Source organism: Haematobia irritans, chromosome 2, assembly GCF_050003625.1.
Source record: "Haematobia irritans isolate KBUSLIRL chromosome 2, ASM5000362v1, whole genome shotgun sequence".
Taxonomy (NCBI): Eukaryota; Metazoa; Arthropoda; class Insecta; order Diptera; family Muscidae; genus Haematobia; species Haematobia irritans.
The window spans coordinates 121,093,852-121,110,389 of record NC_134398.1 but is presented as its reverse complement, the minus strand read 5'-3'; the positions used below and the strand labels follow the sequence as shown (position 1 = coordinate 121,110,389).

The window sequence follows — 16,538 nt, the reverse complement described above, 5'->3', positions numbered from 1 at the left end:
CAAGGAAAATGTTGGTATTTTGACCATTTTTGTCGAAATCAGAAAAATATATATATATATGGGAATTATATCTAAATCTGAACCGATTTCAACCAAATTTGGCACGCATAGCTACAATGCTAATTCTACTCCTTGTGCAAAATTTAAACTAAATCGGAGTTAAAAATTGGCATCTATGGTCATATGAGTGTAAATCGGGCGAAAGCTTTATATGGGAGATATATCCAAATCTGAACCGATTTCAAGAAAATTTGGCACGCATAGTTATAACGCTAATTTTACTCCCTATGCAAAATTTCAACTAAATCGGAGCAAAAAATTGGCCTCTGTGGGCAAATGAGTGTAAATGGGGCGAAAGCTATATATGGGAGCTATATCTAAATCTGAACCGATTTTGCTGATATTTTGCAAGTTTTTCGAGACTCATAAAATATTCGGATGTACGGAATTTGAGGAAGATCGGTTGATATACACGCCAATTATGACCAGATCGGTGAAAAATATATATGGCAGCTATATCTAAATCTGAACCAATTTTTTCCAAAATCAATAGGGATCGTCTTTGAGCCGAAACAGGACCCTATACCAAATTTTAGGACAATCGGACTCAAACTGCGAGCTGTACTTTGCACACAAAAATACATCAACAGACAGACAGACATACAGACAGACAGACGGACAGACAGACGGACATCGCTAAATCGACTCAGAATTTAATTCTAAGCCGATCCGTATACTAAAAGGTTGGTCTATGATTACTCCTTCTTGGCGTTACATACAAATGCACAAACTTATTATACCCTGTACCACAGTAGTGGTGAAGGGTATAATTAAGTTTCTTTCAATTATTTATGTTGGTGATTTTATCTTTTTCTACTTTGCTACATTCTGCAGAATTTTAATTTTCGTTAAATAAAATATATTTAACGAAAATAAAGCGTGCCTTTATGATTTTTTGTCACACAAAAACAGTAAACCCTTCATAGTACTAAAGCCAGGTTAACTCTATTTTACCTCATGGAAAGTTTTAGTTAAAATTTCTACAATATGAGAAAATTTCCTTGACTTGGATAATTTTTTGTGTTCTTTACTTAAATGAACAAAATAGGCGAAACAAAAAATACGCAAATGTAATACAAAGATTTACTAAATTCGTATTTCCCAAAAATATTTCAGAATTTTCGAAAATATGAAAACTTTACCAAAAATGTGTCCTTCTTAAACTTCGTATGATGCTAGGTTAGGTTAGGTTACGTGGCAGCCCGATGTGTCAGGCTCACATAGACAATTCAGTCCATTGTAATACCACAGTGGTGAACGTCTCTCTTATTACTGAGTGCTGCGCGATTCTATGTAAAGTTCAATAACAAGGGACCAGTACTCAATGACAAGGTAGTTGTGAGACCACTTAGAGAAGCTTTGAAACAATCAGAAATGTCACCAAAATTACTGAGGTGGGATAATCCACCGCTGAAAAATTTTAAGGTGTTTGGTCGATACAGGAATCGAACCCACGATCTTGTCTATGCAAGGCGGGCATGCTAACCATTGCACCACGGCGACGATAAATAAATGTTTACAATTATGAACTCGAATTTTAAATTTTTTAGCAGGTGGGAAAAATAAATTATGTCTAGTAAATTTTTTGAAGCTTTTGTGTTTGTGACATTGGAATATTATTGGCGTTTGCAATAAAGTTTATTTGAAATTTTCTGAACCATGGACAGTCAGCCTTCATTAAAATGACGACGCGTAATTTCATTTTCGATCTAAAATGTTTTTTTTTCAACCATTTTATGAATTTTTGTTTTATACTAATTAAAAACAAATTGAATAAGAAAATAAATTTAATTTTGGTTCTCAACGATGACATTAGTATACAAAAAAGGATGACTTTTCAGGGTTAAATTAACCCACCTTTTCTTTCCTGGTGGGTTCATTTTTGGAGTGTAGTTGAATCCCAGCAATAAAAAACAGAATATCCTACCAATCGTTTTCTTATGTTTTTTTTAGTTTTTCTTAATACAAAATACAGAAAAAGCCGGTTGGAATGTTAAAGTAAAATTCTACATTAAACTATCATCTAATTGGCAATATCCCTAAAATAAAGATGGTACTCCCATTGAATAGACAAACCTACTTGTGAATCACGCATATACACCCACAATAGGTTGACATACATGAAAATGGCAATGATATGTAAATAAGAAGAACACATTGTGGCTATAAGTAAAACGAATGGCACCAACACTAATACCTCCAATCCCAATCAACATCGTAAAAGTTGCGATAAACAATGTGCTTTTAAAGTCAAGGTGAATATATCATGATGAACGCCATAACAAACAACGAAAAATGAAACAAAACAAAAGAGTTAAGACCACAATGACGACATTTGTTTGTAAACAGAGAATAAACGTGTTGTTAACCATTATAGAGAGAACAGTTGCTAAATCCTTAGGATTAGGGGTTGTGATTAAAAGAGAGGCATTATGAGAGATAGAGAGTCACTTTCCAGTATTTTGTACCAGCTGAGAAATAGCTCTCAGCAAAATAGAATGTTGAGAGCAATATTTCCTACACTTCATTGAGAATGTGTGTGGTGAAAATTCTATGGTGAATTAAGAACTAGCCACACAACAATTAGCTCACATACACATACACACACGCTGCTGACTATTGAGCCCAACACAGATTCCAGCACATTTAAACAACACCCAACAAACAGTCGTTTGGGAGACATTCGAAGATGAAAACGTTGTGAGAAAATAAGGCCAAATTATGAAATCGGTTGTAGGCCAAATGTATTTTGCCTAAAGTGATTATACAAAAATTATGTTAAATATTTTTATTAGTCTTTATAATTAAACAAATAATTGGAAATATTTTTTGTACAAGTTTTTTTTAAGTGACTAAAATTATTATGAAAATTTTATAAAAAGCAAACAAAATCAAAGAAAATGGGTTTACATGAAAAATTGCGTAAATTCAAACGTACAAGCCCTAACAATGGCATTGAAATGCAAAGACGCCGTTCGAGTCAAAACATTGTAGTGCCACCGGGCCAAGTGAATGAAAATTCATTGCAAGTATGGCGCGCCTTGCCACCGCAAATACGACATGACCCTAGTATGGTTTCGTTTCAAATGGAAAATGACCGTTTAAGAGGTGAGTAAAGGGAAAGGAGACCAGAGATAACAAAACATAGCTAATATATATGTTTGTTGCTACTGAGAGTGAAACGAATGATAGACATCTGGTTATGTTAATATGTCTTAGGGATGCTGCTCTGTAGCTCCTGCCGATGACAATTATTTGCTTCATATATATTACAACAAGTAGGCGGGGGAAGGGGGCTCTTTATCTATTTTTGTGAAAGGATATCGGAGATGTCAATGACACTTTTTTAGCTCAGCGAAAATAGAACGAACGGATGTTAATGAGGCTGTTGTTTGTTCCATTGACACTTTGATGATTATGTTGACAATCGGAGTGTATGTATGCTGGTCTAGGAGGTGAGGTGAATGGGTAAATCGGTGGCAAAATGTTGGCAAAGCTATTAGGGTGTTGACCAATAAACGTTTTTATCCAAATTTTTCTTTTAATTAATGTAATGGAAATATTTAGCTATTGGCCTAAATTTTATGTGGTCTGGAAAAATTAAAAATGTATTAGTTTTGAATAACTAACCTAATTCATTTCAAAATATTATATTAAAATAACTTTTGTAATTTTGTTTTGAGATTTTGCCAAATTCGAATTTAGCATCCATACACATAAATTATAGTTAATATAAATTGTTTTGAAAAATGTGTCTCTATATGTAGTAGGAACCACAAAGATTTAATCAATGACAACAAAAATTCCCACATTTTTTGTAAATCACATTTTTGCTATACAAGAAATTCCATCTGTATGTTTATTTTAATTAAGATAAAGCCTTTAATAATGAAGCGTGTTAATTATTTTGGCCTGATGGCAAGTCAACTCCTAAGGTAGGCAATGTTGATTTGATTTGCTCAACAGGTAAAAGGGAAAATACGTTTTCGACATTTTCATAGTTCGACAGCTCTCTGTAGCTTTGCGGATATAAAGTTCGCTTTAGCCTTACACATTACACAAAGGATGATGGATTAATTAGTTTTCCTCAGCATCGTGGACCACTTATTTAGCGTTATACTTCTTTATGTTTCTCTCATCAAAAAAGTTCGAGGCATAGTAACAGATTCTACACTGAAAAAATATTGTCGTGAGCCCAAGGATTTCATGGCCTTAAAATAGGAATTCGTTTTTTGCTTAGCATCGAAGGCGCATTTCTCTGATATAAAATTTTTTCCTTGTCCAAAAGAATATAAACTTTTTATAAAGCCCCGTTTTCCTTATAATTAAGTGATTCGACTTACAAAAAATGGGTATCTTAAAATGAAGGAAAATTGTTACTAAGGTCAACTTGTCTTTAGTAATTGTGAAAAATTCTACAAAATGTATAATCATGTATTTAAATTTATTATTTTGCATCTTGACAACAAAGCAAAAACGCGTTTAGAAATAGGAAAGGTTTTTCAACACTTTATTTTTAAGACGATTTTTACTTGAAACATAGCATAAATTCTACTAAAAGTCGAATCTGAATTGGAAAATTTAAGTTGTTTTTATTAAAGAACTTTAATAGCACATGAAGGAAAAAAACAGAAAAACGAATGAATTAAAATTTGTTGTCTAAAATCAAGTACGCTAAACATACATTTAAAAGAGATTTCTGTCTTAAAAGTATCCTTACTTCAATTCCCCGCTTCTTTGGCTCAGAATCATTAGGGTAAAGACAACATATTTGAAAACGGATATACTTTTTTCAGTGTATCATTCCTGGAATACTTATGGTAGTTCCTACTTAGAATCACTAACATATCCCTTTAGCAGTCCCCTAATATATTCCTATGACTAGGCATCCATATAATGTGAAAATTGAACTACTCAGTAATTTCTTTGAGAGATTTAAGGTATTCTACACTGATAAAAATACTGACCTAATATGAAAGATTATGCAACTAAAATTTTACGACATGCAATTTTCACAATATTAAGAACAATTTTTATAAAAATAATTAAATTTTAATTAAAAGAACGTTTATAATCTTTGCTTTAATATTTTTTCATTAAAATTAGGACACGGATCTAGGAAATTTGCGTACATCCTTAAAGTCGTACGTCTTTAAACTAAGGAGTATTTTTCTCAAAGTAAAAAAAAACATTTGATTTAATGAAATCATCTGTAAATTAAGTAATATATGTAATCTTTAGTTTTAAGACAAAAAACGCTTCAAATATATGGTAAGACTTATTGCGAGGATTTGCATCTTAGGTTTAAAGTTTTTTTTTTGGAATTAAGAAATTTACTTTGAAGTATATGTTATAATCTTGATTTTTAAACTGGCAAATACTTATACGCGATTAGATTTATTAATACACCACAAAAAGTGATTGAAAATTCTGTACATGAGATCCGTATCGTAGTTTTTATTATATTGGGCCCAAAATGAGAGTTAGATACGTAGTTCATCAGACATTTTAGGCAATTTTCCGAATTTTTTTGAGAGGTTATGCATACACAATTTACACACAAGAACAATTCCTTTAAAATAAAGACAAGAAACTTTGTTATCCCTCCGTTAAATCCGTAGGTCTTTGAAGTAAGCAGTCTTTGAAGTATAGTAAAGAAAAATATTTTTGATTTAAATAAATCATCATTAAAATAATTCAGATATTAAATCTTTGTATTAAAGATAAAATAGCTTCAAAAATAGGCTACTACTTATTTTGAGGATTTTGCATCTCTGCTATAAAGTTTTTTTTTTGAAATTAAGAAAACATATTTTTACTTTGAAGTATCTGTTATAATTTGGATTTTAAACTGGAATTTATTGGTAATAGAATAAATAACTTTGTTAAAATATCGAAAAGATAATGAAAATTCTATAAATGAGATCTTTATCCTTATTTTAAATTTATAGAGCCTAGATTTAAAGCTATGTAGCTCCCTATGTAGCTTTGGCTCAGTATAAATACTAAAATCTTTATGGAAAGGTCAAAATCTTTGAATTGAGGTAAATTTGTAGAAAACATTACATTGAAGAGGAAATATAATTCTTCTATGCTATGCTACAATTGCGGCAGGCACATCAGGCATTTTTTTGAGAACCGCATAGTAGCTGACAGTTTAGCCCATATGTCGAAAGGCAATAGATGCAACATGCACTGAAAAAAATATTTACGTGATATTATACGTTACGCAACCTAAATTTTAGGATTCGAAATTTACAAAATATTGAGGGAAAGTTTCTTTAAAATAATGAAATTTTAATTAAAATAAAGTTTATAACCTTTGTTTCATTATTTTCATTAAATTTAGGACACAAATTTTGTAAATTTGCGTCCCTCCATTAAAACCCATGTCTTTGAACTAAGACTACTTTTCCTTAAAGTAAAGAAGCACATTTTTGATTTAAAGAATTTGTACTTAAATTAACTGAAATATTGAAACCTTTGATTTAAGATAAAAACGCTTCAAATATAGGCTAAGACTTATTTTAGGGATTTAGCGTCTTTGGTTTAACGTTTTTTTTTTTGGGGAATTAAGAAAACATATTTTACTTTGAAGTATCCGTTGTAATCGGAATCAATACCAAAATCCTTAAAGGAAGATCAAAATCTTTGAATCCAAGCAAACTTTTTTTTGAGTGTGACATTAAGAACGTTTTTATACCCTCCACCATAGGATGGGGGTATATTAACTTTGTCATTCCGTTTGTAACACATCGAAATAGTGCTCTAAGACCCCATAAAGTATATATATTCTGGGTCGTGGTGAAATTCTGAGTCGATCTGAGCATGTACGTCCGTCTGTTGAAATCACGCTATCTTCCGAACGAAACATGCTATCGACTTGAAACTTGGCACAGGTAGTTGTTATTGATGTAGGTCGGATGGTATTGCAAATGGGCCATATCGGTTCACGTTTACGTATAGCCCCCATATGAACGGACCCCCAAATTTGGCTTGTGATTGCTCTAAAAGAAGCAAATTTCACCCGATCCAGCTGAAATTTGGTACATGGTGTTAGTATATGATCTTTAACAACCATGCAAAAATTGGTCCATATCGGTCCACTTTTACGTATAGCCCCCATATAAACGGACCCCCAAATTTGGCTTGCGATTGCTCTAAGAGAAGCAAATTTCATTCGATCCGGATGAAATTTGGTAAATGGTGTTCGTATATGGTCTCTAACAACCATGCAAAAATTGGTCCATATCGGTTCACTTTTACGTATAGCCCCCATATTTTGGCTCTATTGGCCCCCCGAATTTGGCTCTAAGAGAAGCAAGTTTCACCCGATCCGGCTGAAATTCGGTACATGGTGTTAGTATATGGTCTCTAATAACCATGCAAAAATTGGTCCACATCGGTCCATAATTATATATAGACCTCCGGAGCCTCTTGGAGGAGCAAAATTCATCCGATCCGGTTGAAATTTTGTACGTGGTGTTAGTATATGGTCTCTAACAACCATGCAAGAATTGGTCCATATCGGTCCATAATTATATATAGCCCACATATAAATCGATCCCCAGATTTGTCCTCCGGAGCCTCTTGGAGGAGCTATATTCATCCGATCCGGTTGAAATTTGGAACATGGTGTTAGAGTGTGGTCTCTAACAAACACGTAAGAATTGGTCCATATCGGTCCATAATGATATATAGCCCCCATATAAACCGTTCCCTAGATTTGATCTCCGGAGCCTCTTGGAGGAGCAAAATTCATCCGATCCGGTTGAAATTTGAAACGTGGTGTTAGTATAAGGCCGCTATAACCATGCCAAAATTGGTCCATATCGGTCTGTAGTTATATATAGCCGATCCCCAATCACACAAAAATTGGTCCATATCGGTTCATAATCATGGTTGCCACTCGAGCCAAAAATAATCTACCAAAATTTTGTTTTTATAGAAAACATTGTCAAAATGTTATTTCTATAGAAAATTTTGTCAAAATTTTATTTCTATAGAAAATTTTGTCAAAATTTTATTTCTATAGAAATTTTTGACAAAATTTTATTTCTATAGAAAATTTTAACAAAATTTTATTTCTATAGCAAATTTTGTCAAAATTTTATTTCTATAGAAATTTTTTTCCAAATTTTATTTCTATAGAAAATTTTGTCAAATTTTTACTTCTATAGAAAATGTTGTCAAAATTTTATTTCTATAGAAACTTTAAACTTAATTATATACGTATTTAATCGGCCTTTTTTAGTTTAATATATACCACGTATGGACTATGTGGTATATATTACGGTGTTAGGAAGTTTTAAGATACCTTGCCATTGGCTTCAGTAGAAGTTTCTACGCAATCCATGGTGGTGGGAACATAAGCTTCGGCCTGGCCGAATTTACAGCCGTATACACTTGTTTTTTTAACGTTTTTTTTTTGGAATTAAGAAAACATTTTTTACTTTGAAGTATCCGTTATAATCGGAATCAATATCAAAATCCTTAAAGGAAGATCAAAATCTTTGAATCCAAGTAAACTTTTTTTTGAGTGTGACATTAAGAAAATCTACAGCTGTATTGGTGAATGCGCCTGAGACACAAAAACAATCCTTTCGAGAACTTTATTTAGTCTTGTCGACTGCTGAAGTCGTGACCATGAGACCACAAGATTATATCTACTGAATTATATATCTCACTAATGCCGAACTTCTATGGCGCAGAAATTATTTTTTTTTAGATTTTTTTATTTATTTTGGAGCACGAAATTACCCTCTTAAAATAATCGGAATTTCGAAATGTCCCTCTTAAAATAATCGGTATTTCGCCACTAGCAAGAATCTTTATATACATGAACATCAAATATCATCTACACTAAAACAAAAGTTTACTTGGATCCAAAGATTTTGACCTTCCTTTAAGGATTTTGGTATTGATTCCGAGCCAAAGATGCGGCTTCTTTAAAATAAAGACATTTTTTAGAGAACTCCCTGGCTTTAAATCTAGGATCGATAAAATAAAAATTGGATACAGATCTCATTCATCGAATTTTTATTCTCTGTTTGCGATATATTAATAAAGGTATTCATGTACAAACAAATTCCAGTTTCAAAATCCAATTTTTCCTTAGAATTGCGTAAATTTCGAGTCCTAAAAATTAGTTGCATAATCTTCCATATTAGGTCAATATTTTTTTCAGTGTAGTAAAAAAATTTAAGATTAAATTTTACGAAATTTCCTTAAAGAACCAATCAATTTTGAACCATAAGTAAATTTGTATATCATGAATTGGAAAATATATTCGTTGACTATACACAGAAAATCATTCGTATTCCTTCTTTATAGTTGACTGATTGTCAAACAGCAAATCCAAGGAACAGGTGTTTCCATTTGAAGAAGAACAAACGCCCACATCAAATATAAGCGTATATTAGAGTCAATGAAACAAGCAAATACATCTTCGAGTACATGTTGGCACGATGTGTTTAGAAAGTCAATTTCTTTTATGCTTTGGCCCGAGACACTCAATCAAGGCGTGTAGATATCATCATAAGGACGGGGGATTCCAACACTTTCTTTGAGTTTGTCGGTCAAGATTCAAGGGTAACATCATCATGAATTATTTGAACGTGTGCTAGGAATCCAAGCATGACGAAATAAGTAGATTCTTATGAAAAATTCACCCACTTGCCAATGAAGGTTACACATCATTTGATTTTTATTGTGTTGTTGGACTAAACGTTGTGGGAACCCAAAAGTAAGTTAGAGTTTTTTTTCCCATATACATATCTCGATTTGAGTAAACTACAGTAGTGAGATGGGAAATATGACCAGTTGATAAGGGTGGCGATTGGGATGACATTGAATTACTATAGACATTATGCGCAAGTATGCTGAAAGTTTATCGAATTTGTTTCTTATTCAATTAAAACAACTTCACTAAATATTTATACTCTCGATTAAAGAAAATGTTTAAGTTCACCAAAATTTTTGTTGATATAACAAATGTGGTTGCTAATGTGACAAAATATTACTAAAATCGTAATTGTATTTACAAATTACGTTTTTAGCTCAAATTTAAACATAATTTTAATTGTACTGACAAGAAAATTCATTGATTTTTTATGTGTGATGGTCCCTAAGCAAAATTATAATAAAATTGTATCAAGTCGTATGAAATCCGTCTCATGATGATTTCTATATAGTCCAAGTACGTTGTCAGAGTAGCAATATTTTGGGTTTTCTATTGTCAAAAAGTTGTAAACGTCCAAAACGTTATATACCTGCATAAAACATAGTAAATGTCAAAAATACTTTCAGGGTCCTTAGATTTGTTTTCAAAGGCAATTTTTAATATCCTACGGCATGAAAACATAATATTGAAGCATTTAAGATGTTTTTATAATAATATTTTGAAATTTTTACTCAAAAGAAATTTGCACAATTTGCAGGCATATGAAAAATGTTTGAATGCAACGCGTTTTCAAATTGTGGAAACTGCGAAAATTGTTGTGGCAAAAATTGGACTAATTTAACAACGTGTGAGCGCGCAAAAGACCAACCACGCCTATTTAAATTTGTAAATAACCCCGATTTTGATATGGATGGTTATGTAAAATCCAAGTGGCAAAAGTATGTCTGTGATATTTGATACAAAGTTTGCCTATGGAAGATTCAATACTCTGTTTTGACTGTTCTGATAAGGAAAAGATATTCGAAAATAAAAATATAAATACTAGAGGTCTGCACAATTCCATTTATAAATGCAGAGTACACGTGTACTTGCTAAATGAGTATATATATTTGAGAGAGTCGCAAAACAATTGGTACACATGTTAATGAACACCAAAAGCCACGAGTAACTTCTTGTTGCTACTCTGATGTCTTCACTACCAACAAACACATATTCCTCTTTCTCTCTTATTGAAGTGTACTCAGAGTGATCACGTCGAGTATGTTGCGAGAACAAAACTTCATAGAGTACTCCATGTACCACGTGCAGTTTCAGAAATACAAGAAAACAGTTACTCTCCATAATATATGTTTTCGGTTTGTTATAAAGAACGGCAAACGTAAAGGTAAGTGTGTGACATACATAAATATATGAAATATGTGACATACATACATATTTATGATTAATAATAATGGAAAGTTTTGCTTCGTACATAACTGAGAAATACTTGTGGTACCACGTGATGTGAAGAGAATCCATGTTGTACTTTTTCTCATGTACTTACATTTTTATTGTTCCTTTTTTTGGGAACACATATTGTTTCGGATAAGTACTTGGTGGTATTTGACAAGCAAGTGTTCTCTTCACTTCACTACTTGCGCTCTGAGAGAAAGGCAGTGTATGTACTATATTCGACAGCGAATTGCATAGATGTAGTTAAAAGTTATTCGATGCAGACCTCTAATAAATACTTCTAAAAAACTTATGCCGTACAAATTATTATATTGTCAAAAACTGATTAATTTACGAAGGTTTACGAGGTTTTTGTGGTATAGTAAAATACGTCGTAAATGTATGTCAAATACCTTACATTTTACGACAGACCATCTCTGGTAGTATTTTTGAAGGGTTCTTGCGTATAATTAATATTAATTAAATATCTCCCTTTTTGCATAGCTCATACGCTCTATGTGATTTGAAAGAAAATATCTACTGCTGACGTAAAGCAATTATTACCGATTTGTATAGAATAAACTAAAAGAAATCTTACACTTTCTATATGCACCACAAAATATTCAATTGTGCAGTTCCATATAAGTGTGTTAGGCTTCTTTCACGAAGACCCTGTGTACGATACCCGTTAATTTTTAAAACGTCAATTATTATGATAATTTCTTGACAGAGTACTTGCAACAAAATCATTGAAACTCGGAATCAATACCAAAATAATTAAAGTTAATACAAATTCTATAGCTCTGGTTGTGATTTCTTCCAGTGCATAAAAAAATACAAATTCCACCCAAAAAGGGTACAAATAGTTATTGCCTCTGGTATCGGGACTCATTTTTCATCTCAATAATAAGAAAACACCTTCTTAGAAATGATTTTTAAACGGGTTATATTGGTTGATTTTTTAATGAAAATATATAGGAAACTCCAGATGTGAATTATTGAATTATCGTAACACCATTCACACCAATGATAGATTGTCCAACATATTACAGGATAAGAGAAAGTATGAGCTCACTTCTTTTGGCGGAAATTCTCTAGAAATATAGCGTACAGAAAACAAAATACTAATTTCAATATCCTTTACTATTTTTAATTTGATTCTATTAAATTTAATTTGACGTAGATTAATTTAGTTTTATTTTTATTTATTTATTTTATTATTTTATAAAAATATTATAAAATAAAAATCTTATATAAAAATTGGACTAACAATCTTAAATCATAATGTAAGATAAGTAACAAGAGATATACATAATTTTTATTTTGTGTGTTTATTATAGGTTCGCATGTTTGAAATTTAATAATATTCTTAGATTCCATTGCAATTAAAATATATTTTTATTCGTTAGTTAAGATACTACTTTTTATAGAAAGTTTGTATCTATTATCTTTAAATTTTCCAGCTGACATAAAACATTGGTATAGGTTTTTTCGGTAGGTGTGGTAGGAGAGATCAAAATGCTTCAATGTATTCGGCAGATTATTGTATACTCTACTAATTGTCACATGAAATAATTCATTCATATATCGACTATCTGTGGGAATAGTTACTGAAAGCGTTACTGAAGTTACTGAATAGGGGCATCTTAAGAAGCGTCGGATATAGTCCGAGTCGTTTTGTCCTTATAGTAAAGTGATTCGACTTAAATGTGGGTATCCTAACATGAAAGAAAATTTCGTCTTACTAAGGTCAACTTGGCTTTAATACTTCTGAAAAACAATCTTCAAAATTAATGAAATCAACTTTAAATTTTTTGGCATTTTGCTATAATACTAAAAAACGTTAAAAAATAGGATACGTTGTTTAACACTTTATTTGAAAGACTTTTTAACTTGAAATATAACATATTGTTTGCTTGTATTCGAGTCGACTACAACTGTTGTAACCAAGACAATTGAAAAACTTGATATTTTGAAGGTCATTCTATAAAGTTGCCGTTAACACGTTTTTATTGGACTTTGATAGCACATGAAGAAAACAGCTGAAGAAACGAATAATTTGAAATTTGTTTCCTATAATCAAGTACGCGAGACTCAATTTTAAAAGAGAATAGTGTCACAAATGTGCCCTTCTTTGTCTCGTTCATCTTCATCTCATACTTTAATTTAGTGTAATTAACTTTATTTCACCCAACAATGTTATCACTTAGTTTAAAGAACTAAATAATATTGAGATTCATTTTATTTTAATTTAAAATTTAAATTTAGTTAAATTAAAATTGACATTGTCTCACAAATGATTCAATATGACCGGTTTGTACACTGAAAAAAATATTGTCGTGAGGTCAAAGAATTCATGTCTTTAAAATACGAATGCAAATTTTGCTTAGTATAGAAGACGCATTTCTCTAATATAAAGTTTTTTTCCTTGTCCAAAAGTCAATCAACTTTCCAATAAATTCGTATTATCCTTATAATTAAGTGATTTGACTTAAAAATTGGTATCATAACTTGACTTTAATAATTCAGAAATATTCTTGAAAATTAATGAAATTGTCTTTAAATTTGTTGTCTTTTTGCATCTTGAGTACAAAGCAAAAAGTCGTTCAAATACAGGACATATATTTCAACACTTTATTTTAAAGACGTTTTTACTTGAAATATAGCATTATTTCTACTGGAAGTCGAGTCTGAATTTGGAAAAAATTAGTTGTCGTTAACTCGTTTTTAAAGGACTTTGATAGCATATGAAGAAAAGAAACTGAAAAAACGAAAAATTTAAATTTGCTTCCTAGAAGCAAGTCACAAAGCCCAAATTTAAAAGAAAATTGTGTCTTAAAAGTATCCTTAATTGTATTCTCCGCTTCTTTGGCTCGGAAGTAGAGACAAATTCTTTGGAACCGGACATGATTTTTTCAGTGTACAGAGTTTCATATTGTAACCGAACTTTAACTCTGCATTTTTTTCATTATAAAGACGTTATAATACCTTTTCGTCATTTATTAATGTCTATATAAATCATTTTGACAGTGTTATTCTGTTAAATTATTATTTTTAGTACTTTTGTTAACCACAACTTGGATTGTAGAAATGATTTATTACAGAAGCTCAAACCATTTGGTTTCATGTTTACATTAAACACACTGTACAAGCGGAGGTAATTACAAGTGAATTTCGTAGTATTAATTTCGTATGTGTATAATAAGAAGAAACATATTTTTTCATTTCCCTATTTAACATTTAAATGTTAAAAGTTTCATAAAAATGTCACTTGATACAAATTGAAGTTGGCATTACTGCACGCAGAGAAGGAATATGATCACCTCAAACATGTTTCAAGAGCAAAATGTAACATGTTTGTAACTAAAATGTTATTTTCTCATCAAATATAACCTGCTTGCCGAAATCAGATACATGATTTCCGAGAAAATAATACATGGCCACCACCCAAAAATAACATTTTGCTCTTAAAACATGTTTGAGGTGATCATATTTCTTCTATGGGTGTGTGGATATTTACAGTTATGAGATCTTACAGATATACTAAAAATATTTTACTTGGGTCCAAAAATGTTAATCTTCTCTTAGGGGATTTGGTATTGACTCCTACACTGAAAGAAGAGTTTTCTTTTCTGAAGAACGAAATTTTAGATGAACAAAGTTCTTTTGACGCAATTTTGTTTTTCTTGAACAGCAAATAAAAATATTTAGAGAAAATCGTTGAATCGTTTGCCGTCAATACGGAAATTTCGTTTGTCTCAAACTTCGTTCCGGAGGAAGGTATTTTTTCTTTGGCTGAAGTCAAAGTATGGGTTTATTTAAGGTAAAAATATACACTGAAAAAAAAGCATGCTCGGTTCCAAAGATTTTGTCTTTACTTTAAAAATTTTGGTATTGAATCCGAGCCAAAAATAAGGATACTTTTAAGACACAATTCTCTTTTAAATTTGGGTTTTGTGTACTTGCTTCTACACACAAAAAAATTTCTGATTCAATCACGAAATTAATTGATCCAATTAATTTTTTAATTGAAATGTCTTCAATCACAGAAATGATAGTATCAATTAAAAAATTAATTGACAGTCAATTAACAAATTAATTGATCCAATTAAATATTTAATTGATACTATTAATTTGTGTGATTGATTTTTATTTAAATTAAAAAATTTGTTGAATCAATTAAATTTTTAATTGAATATTTTTTAAAACTCTATTAAGTTTTTAATTGGAAAAATTTTCGTGAAATTTTTTTCTGTGTAGGAAGAAAATTTTAATTTTTCGTTTTTTAAGCCTGTTTTCTTCACATGCTATCAAAGTCCTTTAAAAACGAGTTAACGACAACTTTATTTTCCAAATTCAGACTCGACTTCCAGTAGAAATTATGCTATGTTTCAAGTATAAAAACATCTTTAAAATAATGTGTTGTCCTATATTTGAACGGTTTTTTGCTTTGTAGTCAAGATGCGAAAAGACAGCAAATTTAAAGACAATTTTAAAGAATTTTTCTGAATTATTAAAGTCAAATTGACCTTAGCCCAAAAATGTTTTCTTTCATGTTATGATACCCATTTTTAAGTCAAATCACTTAATTATAAGGGTAATACGACTTCATTGAAAAGTTTATCGACTTTCGGACAAGGAAAAAACTTTATATTAGAGAAATGCGTTTTCTATATTATGCTAAGCAAAATTTGCATTCGTATTTTAAAGACATGAAATCTTTGACCTCACGACAATATTTTTTTCAGTGTAGGGAGCTATCTGTACACTATAAATTTTCTCTCTTTCTCTCATTGCGATATCCTAATTCTAATACCGAAAAAGTAAAAAAAAAAAAAAAACATTTTCTTACTTTATTTTTGAACCATTTTCGTAAAATTTTGTTTTTCATTCTAGGGATCTATAGTGCAAATTAATTAAAAATCGATTTTTCTTTTATTGACTTCTAATCAAAAACTCGATTTTCGACTACCTATCAAAATTGGAATATTCGATTTTTCATCGAATCGAATTTCATAGAAATAATGATTATACAAAATACTCGATTTTATCTGTATGTGTTGGTAAGAAGCGCCATAAAATAGTGTTGTAGTCATATATGTAATTTTTTTGAAATTAGTTTAATATATATTTAAAATGTTAAATATAAAATTTATAACATATACGGAGATTTAATGACTATTTATTTGGAGTAAATTGAAAACGCAAAGGATTCAGTTCTACCAATTTGATATTTTATTTATTTAATTAATTTTTTAGGTTTATTCGTATTGGTAGTGGAATTCTATAAATAAAAATTAAGAAGTATGTGCGATTTTCCCTACATCTGGTTACATTTCAATTCAAATGAAATCAATGAATATAA

At 30.8% G+C, this 16,538-nt stretch overlaps 1 protein-coding gene across 2 annotated transcripts in view; it reads left to right on the top strand.

The window, feature by feature from the left end:
• The first annotated feature begins 2,742 nt into the window (after window positions 1–2,742).
• Window positions 2,743–16,538, top strand: part of hoe2 (hoepel2) — a 32,911-nt gene continuing 19,115 nt past the window's right edge. Inside the window, exons 1-2 of one of the 2 annotated variants that reach the window (XM_075296013.1) lie at window positions 2,762–2,818; window positions 2,943–3,168. In XM_075296013.1, coding sequence (XP_075152128.1) covers window positions 2,961–3,168 — 208 coding nt within the window. In that variant the 5' untranslated portion in view covers window positions 2,762–2,818; window positions 2,943–2,960. Of the gene's footprint in view, window positions 3,169–16,538 lie in introns of both variants that reach the window. The other variant, XM_075296012.1, reaches the window with a different exon arrangement.